Here is a 9,809-nt window from a genome sequence, read left to right on the forward strand (position 1 = left end):
TAACCCAGAACAAATAGTGCTGCTTTCCTTTAGATCCTTTCCAGTTCTTGTATCAAGCAATCCTGGCGAGGGTCCCATACTCTAACTGGGGTCTTACCAGTGACTTATATGCCCTCTCACATACATCCTTACCACAACCCCTAAATACTCTCATAACCATATGAAGAGATCTGTAACTCTTATTGACAATCCAGTTTATGTGATTACCCCAATGAAGATCCCTATGAGTCACCATCATCTCATCATAATATGAATTTAAAAAAGAGGGCTTCTCTTTTTGAAACTCACAACCTGGCTTTTCACCCCAGCAACTATCATACCACTGCCTGCTGTCCATTTCACAACTTTGTTAAGAAAGAAACTGAAGACACAGGCGGAGAGAAATGCCACTTGTTGGCAGCCCCAACAGCACTTTTAGGCTATGCCTTAGGATGAAGAGTGGATGCAGCATCTATGTTATTACTGCACCAATTACCAAATAAATTAAAAAATTACACACAAATTAATGAAGTTTAATTCCTTATATGAGGTCTAGTCCTTTACGCCTTGTTCCCTTGGCATACCATGACAGTTGAATGACAATATATTAATTCACACACCACCTAAATGAAGTCCAACTCACTTTGCCTCTCTAAGCAGATTTTAAAAAAATGAAAAAAACATTCATGAGAAGCACTTGAAGCTGGCACTCACTGTCCAAGAATTTTCAACTTACAGTAATTCTGTTGAAAATGTTCTTTAAAAGAAGTAAACTACCGGAATAATAAAATAATGCAGTATCAACTCTTTCACACAGGCATCTAAACAATGTGAGGGAAATGTCTGAATGCATAAATATCAATACCTTCGCCAAGGCATGTATAAATTAATTCATTTTACAGAGCTTTAGCTTTCTACATTTAAAAAAAGTTTAAATGCCAGTTTTAATCCCAAGATTGCAAGTAAACGCCGTATTACAAACCAGCAGCTTATCAAATCCGCCATTAATGCGATATGCAGCCACAGTATTTATCTTACCGAGTGGTACGGTGTATACATTGCCGTTTAATACGGGTTTGACGAAATTCCTCACTACATAAGACGCCATTCTTTCAGACTGTTCTCTGGTCTGTGCAGTGTGCTGGCTCGGCACTCCGTCCAAAGAATTCTACAGCTTGGAGAAAGTACTGTAAAGTACTTCGTAATCCAGAGTGCAGAGTATGAATAGTTCAAGACGAAGTACAGAGGTGAAAGTTCAAGATGAAAATATAATTGGATGCCAAAATAGATCATCGCTGATTAATGACGTTTCCAGAAGATACGAAGACTGCCCCACCCTAAAATGTTTATATTCAAATTAACTGAAAAGAAACGATTTCCATTTCTTAATGTGAGGGGAGTAGAGTGGGGAGGACATAAGTCCACGCCGTTTGAAAGTTAAGTTTCTAAAGCGTAAACAAATATTATTATTTGTGAATGGATTTAAAGTTTCATAAATGAATATCGGAACAGGCGAAAGGCTTAAAAAATTAATGTCTTCAATCAGGGAAAAAATATCATTATTTTCTTCCTCTTCTTCTCCTTCCCGTTTTGCTCATAGTTACCTTACCAGTAGCGCCGACTTTGGGGCGAGGGGAGGCAAAGCGTTCCCTGCCTTGCCCCCCAAAATAATCTTAGGGGGCAGAGTAGCATTTTTTCTACATAAGACGCCGTTCTTTCAGACTGTTCTCTGTGCAGTGTGCTGGCTAGTGATGGGTCGTTCATGAACGAACTGACTCTTTTGAACGACTCATTGGAGAGAGCTAGCTCTCTCAATGAGAGTCGACTCTTGTAAGAGCTAGCTCCCTCCTTGCTCCTTGAGAGCTAGCACGAGCCGACTCTTTTATCAACAGCTAGTCGTTCAATTACGAGTCGACTCTTGTATGAGCTAGCTCCCTCCTTGCTCCCTGAGAGCTAGCACGAGCCGACTCTTTTATCAGCAGCGACTCCAAGAAAGAGCTAGCTCGTCACATCGACTCTCGTTCATTTCTAGCCAATGCCATGCCTCAGATAATCACGTGACATACTGAAGCAGCTTTCTTTTTTATAGGCTGCCCAGTCTAGCCTCTTCCCGCATTCAGTCAGTGTTCTGAGTGCAGTGGTTGTGGGTTGTTTGTTAGGTACGTTTTTGTGCCATAGTTCTGGCAACTTGCAACGTAACGAAACAATGAAATGAAATAAACAACATGTTATTGAGCAATACTTACCTGTTCACTTCCTGTATGCACTCATAATCTATGAAGGATTTAGGGCCTAGTATAGATCCAGTAGGTTAGGAGCAAATAAACGACACGAAGTTCGGGTTAACTAACCTCAACTAAGCACGAACAAACAGTCGCTATCCAGAATACTGAATATACCACTCGGCAAGTAGAAACGGCGTAGTTTTATTCTGTCTGAAATAATTAAGAAATACTCTGATAAATCCTCATCTGTTTCTTAAATGAGTTCGTAGTTATGAATTAACATATTGCCAAAATCTTTCGGTTTTACGGTACATTGGATAAAATAATATACCGTAGTTTTAAATCGAATTAAGGCAAATAGAAAATAACACTAGTTTTGGCTTTAAAATATAGGCTAAATAACTCATACCAACGTGTATACCGCAGTACATTTTCAAATAATTATTTATTGACGTGTAAGAAGTCCGACTCCTTAGCTGGATGGTCAGAATTGAGGCCCTCGCTGCAGAGGGTCCCGGATTCGATTCTCGGCCAAGTCGGAAATGTAATTCTTCTGGCTCGGGAACTGGGTATTTGTGTTTGTCCCAACACTTTCCTCTTCATATTCAGACAACACACCACAATACCAACCACCATAGAAACACGCAATATTGATTACATCCCTCCGCATAAGGTTAGCGTCAGGAAGGACATCCGGTCATAAAACAGGGCCAGCCGGGCTGAGTGACTCAAACGGTTGAGGCGCTGGCCTACTGACACCAACTTGGCAGGTTCGATCCTGGCTCAGTCCGGTGGTATTTGAAGGTGCTCAAATACGTCAGCCTTGTGTCGGTAGATTTACTGTCACGTAAAAGAACCCCTGCGGGGCTAAATTCTGGCACCTCGGCGTCTCCGAAAACCGTAAATGTAGTTGGTGGGACGTAAAGCCAGTAACATTATTACTTATTATAAAACAGGGCCAAATCCACATTTGCGGAACAGTTCGCACCCGCGAACCCACAAGTGTGGGAAAAGTGGTCGAAGCGGAAGAAGAAGAAGAAGTAAGTTTAGATAGTGTAAGGAATGCCAATATATTGAACATATACGACTCATACGGTTTAATCGTTCTTGAAAAAAAAAAAAATAGAAGAGAGTGTGACCATACTGTACACGAAAAATAGGCAAAATGCTATGCGTACTGTAGTATACTTGGTTATATGTACATTTGTGCTGATAGTAGTTTCCATTATTTTCGTTAAAGATCGCGTTTAATCAGCTATGTTTCCTACGCTGCATTAATGGATGAAAGAATCTGTTGTCCCAACGCGGAGTGTCAAGTGAAAAAATTTCTGCAGCTCCAGTCGAAAGAGGATATTCTGATGACATCTTTTGAGTGAAATGTAAACTACGTGCACAGGAATAGGAATTCTTCTTATGCTTATCTGGATTGCCGGGGTGGAACGGAAGTATTGCCAATATCTCGAACATACGTCCCGTACGGTGCATTCAATCTTGAAAGACATCATTTTAAGGAGAATGGAAGTTAGGCAAAGTAATATTAGATGTCATCAATCAACACTGTATATTTGTGAGACGTTTCTTCGCTACTGTGTGTAAAACTTTATCATCGGATTAATTGCGAATTTTGGCAGCAATGTACATTTGTTTTATTCCAAGAGTAGCGTACCAAACTGTACATTGTGTTGCCATCTGTTGTGTAAAAGGTGAACTATCTCGCACCATCTCGCTCCTTCAAATAAAGACGGGAGTCATGATTAATCTAGAAGATGTAAAATCACGCTATTTTGGGCGCTTATGAATAAAAAACTCATGGCTTAGTGTATACTATAGTAACTTACATCCCATTACATTCTTAAACAATTATTTATTAACGTGTAAGTATTGCCAATATCATGAACATACGTCTCGTCACGGTGCATTCAGTCTTGAAAAGCATCATTTTAAGAAGAAAGGAACATGGGCAAAGTAATATTAGATGTTATCCATTAATACTGCATATTTGTTAAACATTTCTTCGTTACTGTATATAAAGCTTTATCGTTAGATTATTTGCCAATGTTGCCAGGAGTGCATTTGTTTATTTATTTTATTTCAAGAGAAGCTTTCTGAACTAGACGTTGTGCTGCCATCTGTTGTGGAAAATATGAACTATTTGCGCTATACCGTTCGTTCCCGGAAGTCATACAGAGCGACCGGAAGTCATGAAGAGCGACCGGAAGTCATAAAAAGCCGTCTGCCCTAAACCGGATGAACGAATGAACGAACGAACCTGGAGCGGAGAGCGGTCTCTGACTTCCTGGCTCGCTCCTACCTTCCCGCTCCCAAGAGTCGACTCTTTTGAACGACTCTCAGTTAGGAGCGGGAGCGAATGAGCTAGCTCCCTCAAAAGAGCTAGTTCGACCCATCACTAGTGCTGGCTCGGCACTCCGTCCAAAGAATTCTACAGCTCGGAGAAAGTACTGTAAGGTACATGGAGTTTAGTAGTAATCCGAAACTTAGAGATTTAACTTCGGGCAGAGAATCGGTCGCTTGGTATGCCAACGCCCTTCGGGCTATTGCGCCAAGGGGAGATCCGGGATACACCGGTATATACCACCCGGTGGCGCCGACTGTGGGGAGGGGAGAAGGCGTTTTCGCACCCCTCCCTCAAGAAATGATATTAGGGGTCAGAGATGGGGACATTTCGCCACTCCCCCCCCCCCAATTCTACAACGTATAAGCTATCATGTCCGGTATATTCTCGAATTCAAGCTTTTACTGCTATTCATCTCTTAAAGGATTAGGTTGTAAGTTCCACCTAGCATAATTAGGGTTTTCCCATACCTTATAATGGAGCCGGACCTCAAAATACACATTACAGAACCACTAGTGGATTATAATGATAATCTGCTTACCCTCCATGGTTGGTTTTTCCCTCGGACTCAGCGAGGGATCCCACCTCTACCACCTCGAGGGCAGTGTCCTGGAGCTTCAGAATCTGTGTCGGGGATACAACTGGGGAGGATGACCAGTACCTCGCCCAGGCGGCCTCACCTGCTATGCTGAACAGGGGAAATGGGAAGATTGGAAGGGATAGACAAGTTAGGTACCATCCCGGCATTTGCCTGGAGGAGAAGTGGGAAACCGCTGAAAACCACTTCCAGAATGGCTGAGATGGGAATCAGCTGAGTGGGCTCCTTTCCAGCCCTCGTACCGTGGCAGAGCCTGGAATCGAACCCGGGCCTCTGGGGCTGGCAGCTAATCACACTAACCACTACACCACAGAGGCGGACAAAAGCCGATATTTTCAAGTAGAATGTTTAAACTACAGCGGATATCTACCAGTACAATACGAACCGGGGCTCAAAGTGAGTCGCACATTACAAGTTCGAACTACGGGTGGTAGGAAAACGAGCCGTGAACACAAGTACCCAGGAACCAGGACAATTTACTGTATTCATCAAGTGTCTGTCTGTTAGGTCATCAGCCCAGAGGCTGGTTGGATCCTCAAATAGCATCACCAAAGGTTATGTGGTTATAAGGAAACCGCAAAAACCAATGTTAGCACCAAAATGAGGCGTACTAGGCAAGATGAGGAGTGAGGTAGTTTGCCATTGCTTTCCTCACTGGGTCAGAAAGTGCTTTTGCAGCACGACTGACCCTATGAGCAACACCTTTCATAACACTCAGATGCACTAGTCGTGCTCTGAATGCCATTACTCAGCACCACCCATACCCCAGCAGCTTCCATATTGTCACAGCCATGGATGAGACTGGGACTTCAGTGGAAGCTACACTTTGCTCTGGCCTGTGTCAAGAGATGGATACAAAAGTACTGTATCCATCAAGAAATGGCAACAGGCAAATTCATCAAGTAACAAGTAGTATTTCCTTAAACTATACTGTACAGTGATACCAATGTTTAATTGCTCATCGCGGGGATCAAAATGTAGCCGTCATTAACTACATTGGGACCACGAAAATTACTTCTTCTCACCACTATACTTATATCAGTACCACGAGTAGAATAATATAGTATATTATGTTCAATAATATAATTCATTTTGGAATATGTGGAACCTCTGATGAGGTTGACGTCAGGAAGAGCATCCGGTCACAAAAACTTGCCACGACAGATTCCTGATCATCTTAAAATACCATCTGACTGAGCCAGGATTGGATTAACAAATAAGCAAACAAATATAAACAAAATAAATACGGTACCAATTTAAAACCCTGAGCTAGGTTTTACTGAAATAAAAATCTTATCACTCTCCTTCATCTATCAGTTCAGTGAGTGTCTGGCTAAAACATGGTGGCTGAACTGGAACTGACGGTGTACGAAGATACTACCGGTACATCATTGCAGCTCGCACTCAAAGCGTCACGTCTCATATTCAATGACAGGTCACTCGCTTATGTCTACAAAAGCAAAGTCGTTAGTTTATTCACATGAAAAACAGAAATAAAAACTTTATATTCAAATATCAGGTCAAAATATTGTAAAACATATTTATTCTCACCAATACACTTACTTCAAATGCCTAGGAAACCAAAGGGAGATGAATATATAAGTAATAAAAATACAGTGAATCCTTAGGAGATATTCATTACCCGTTATAAAGTATATATACAACTTTGTGAGAGACAACCTCCGTACTCGCTTCGGCGGTACATATACTAAAATTGGAACGATACAGAGAAGATTAGCATGGCCCCTGCTCAAGGATGACACGCAAAATCGTGAAGCGTTCCACATTTCTTCACTTACCTTGCCTCACATTTTTTCTCTCACTTAAGTGGCAAGAACACATTTTTTCGGAATTCAGATTTTATATTAATTGGAGTAATTTATTGTAATTGTAGCACTGATCTCTATACATGGATCGCTGATGGCAGGTCTCCGCTACAGGAGAAAGTACGCCAAGTTGAGCGCGCGGTTCGCCATGTTGGCGTACCCAACCTAGAGCTCTCCTTATGGGGAAGCAATGATAATATAGTCAATTTTAAGTCGCAATTAATGGCGCATTGGAATAATTAAAAATATAGAGACATGTTCACTCAAAGCATAAGGACATTGGGATCACTGACACGTCATTCCGAGGTCAGTAAATCTCCGGGATAGCAATAAACATGAGTGTATAATAACGGCCGACAAATATTAACTTAGGTGCTGAATACATGCAATTAGCGATCGGTAACACAATACGAGTGAAAACCAGTTTCTGGAAACATTGCTGTAAATTGTATACATGTATGCCACGAAATTATGCATTCTTAAAATGATGTACCTATAAACGTAGCTCACTATATAGGCCTAGATTCGACATATCGTAATCGGTGCTTGATAATGAATTTCTGTTTCCTGTTTCCATGAAATAGCGCGTATATTATCAAATTAAAATATCATTGAAGCAAATGTACACATTTATAAAACCAGCAAATATTCAAAACTTGTCAATATACCACATTACCTGCAGCTTAATTTACTATTACAGACTTCTTTAATTAAATTCAGCTAGCAAAGCGATATTGATAGTCATCATCAGAAATATGTAGCACCAGTTAAAAGAGTCCCAAATACCACGAATATTATAATGGGATAGCCCCAAACACCCACCACACTTTCCCTTCTCCCACCACTCCAGTGTCTGAAACCCATAATTATTATTGATGTAAATAAGGTCTAGAATTCCTCCAGACTTCATTTTCTAAGATTGTTATAAGGTCACGTCAATTATTTCATTGAAACCGTCAGTTTAATTATGAGAAATTAAAAAAAAATAAGTAAATCTTTACTTGCAGTTAATGTTCAGTAAAATTGAAAACAGTTGGCTGTACATCACTTCTAAGGTGTACAGTTTGTCCATTTCTATCAAAACAGTCTTCCTCTAAGTGATCCGAGCAGAGAACAGCTGTTTTAGAAGGCTCCCAATTCTCCCGCCTCATACTCCTAATCCATGATCTTAGAAGTTCGGGTCTCGAGAAGGGAAACCTACAAAAATTAATTGCCATTTTGCTCCCGGAATATGCGAAAAAAGATACAATAAATCTAAAACTCAAAACACTACCCTAGGAAGATTCTTATGTACAGTATAAAACTCCCCGATGAAATGATTTCTCCTTCTGCTGATCGGTTTTGTTTGTAGGCTACATCCATAAGCTGAATACTGCGGTATGTTAATACCCCGTAGAATGTTTTTTCATACATATTTCAGGTAAACACATACATGTTTAAATTGAATCTTGTAATCCACAAGTATACTGCAAGGTAACGAACCTAAATTCGTAAAATACACTACTATTTACTTTGCAATAACACAGCACAGAACACCCGTAGAACTACAATCAAGAGGCCTGGCGTCACTGAACTAGGCATAAACAATGCAAGCGCGCTCCTCGTGATCTATTGCACCATGCGCTCGCTGCCATCTTACTACGCCAGTCATCTTCTATTCGGCTTACTGCTACCCAAGCTACCAGCCATCCAGGTATAGAGATCAGTGAATTGCAGTTTTTACGGCCTGGTGGCCATGATCGTCCAGGCATTGATGTCTAAACGGTCTGACACCACTTAGCCGGTTCAAGCCCCGTTGGTGGAAAAAAATTACCATTAAAATGTTGGACGGTTCTAATCACTAGATTGAGTGCCAAAAACCTGGATTAAATTCCAAATCTCTCCGTAGTCGATGTTGCTATACTGAGTCACAGATTTCGTTCTGTTTTTGCACTTTAGGAGATGATATTGTTCGCATCTGTTCCCACACAAAGAGCATACACAGTATTCGGGAAGTGAAAAATCTTCGTTGTGCAAATCTTGCTGTGAAAACCGTGGATTGCATATCTGGTTATCGCATGTCTTTGCTCCTGAAGCTCCTTGGTCCAATTTCGGTATATCATCGCGTCCGTTGCAAAAAAAAAAAGAACTCGGGGTCGATTTCCTATTATTTCTCTGACAGCAACCGATGCGCTTCCTGATATTGGTGTGTAGCTGGTAGTAGTAAGCTGAGACATATGTCCTCAATGAAGGTATACCAATCTTGATCGAGCTGAATTCCCTACTCCGGTTGCTCTTTTGAGATACCTTGCCTTCACTTTTTCAATTCTTAGTAGGTCTCTTGCTGTTAATTTCTCCCATCATCATCATCATCATCATCATCATCATCATCTGTTTACCCTCCAGGTTCGGCTTTTCCCTCGGACTCAGCGAGGGATCCCACCTCTACCGCCTCAAGGGCAGTGTCCTGGAGCTTCAGACTCTTGGTCGGGAGATACAACTGGGGAGAATGACCAGTACCTCGCCCAGGCGGCCTCACCTGCTATGCTGAACAGGGGCCTTGTGGAGGGATGGGAAGATTGGAAGGGATAGACAAGGAAGAGGGAAGGAAGCGGCCGTGGCCTTAAGTTAGGTACCATCCCGGCATTCGCCTGGAGGAGAAGTGGGAAACCACTTCGAGGATGGCTGAAGTGGGAATCGAACCCACGTCTACTCAGTTGACCTCCCGAGGCTGAGTGGACCCCGTTCCAGCCCTCGTACCACTTTTCAAATTTTCGTGGCAGAGCCGGGAATCGAACCCGGACCTCCGGGGGTGGCAGCTAGTTACGCTAACCACTACACCACAGAGG

The 9,809-nt window shown here is 41.8% G+C and overlaps 1 protein-coding gene and 1 non-coding gene across 2 annotated transcripts in view; one reads left to right on the forward strand and one right to left on the reverse strand.

Annotated features, from left to right (window-relative positions):
* The window catches only part of Mtpbeta (mitochondrial trifunctional protein beta subunit), a 100,801-nt gene extending 99,642 nt beyond the window's left edge, over positions 1-1,159 (reverse strand). The window contains exon 1 of the mRNA XM_068228035.1: positions 1,018-1,159. Coding sequence (XP_068084136.1) covers positions 1,018-1,087 — 70 coding nt within the window. The 5' untranslated portion in view covers positions 1,088-1,159. The remainder of the gene's footprint in view (positions 1-1,017) is intronic.
* A 5,680-nt stretch (positions 1,160-6,839) lies between these two features.
* On the forward strand, positions 6,840-6,946 carry LOC136876596 (U6 spliceosomal RNA). The gene has a single exon (XR_010860627.2). It is a non-coding gene; the product is annotated as a U6 spliceosomal RNA (small nuclear RNA).
* The last annotated feature ends 2,863 nt before the right edge of the window (positions 6,947-9,809 follow it).

Source organism: Anabrus simplex, chromosome 6 (assembly GCF_040414725.1).
Source record: "Anabrus simplex isolate iqAnaSimp1 chromosome 6, ASM4041472v1, whole genome shotgun sequence".
Taxonomy (NCBI): Eukaryota; Metazoa; Arthropoda; class Insecta; order Orthoptera; family Tettigoniidae; genus Anabrus; species Anabrus simplex.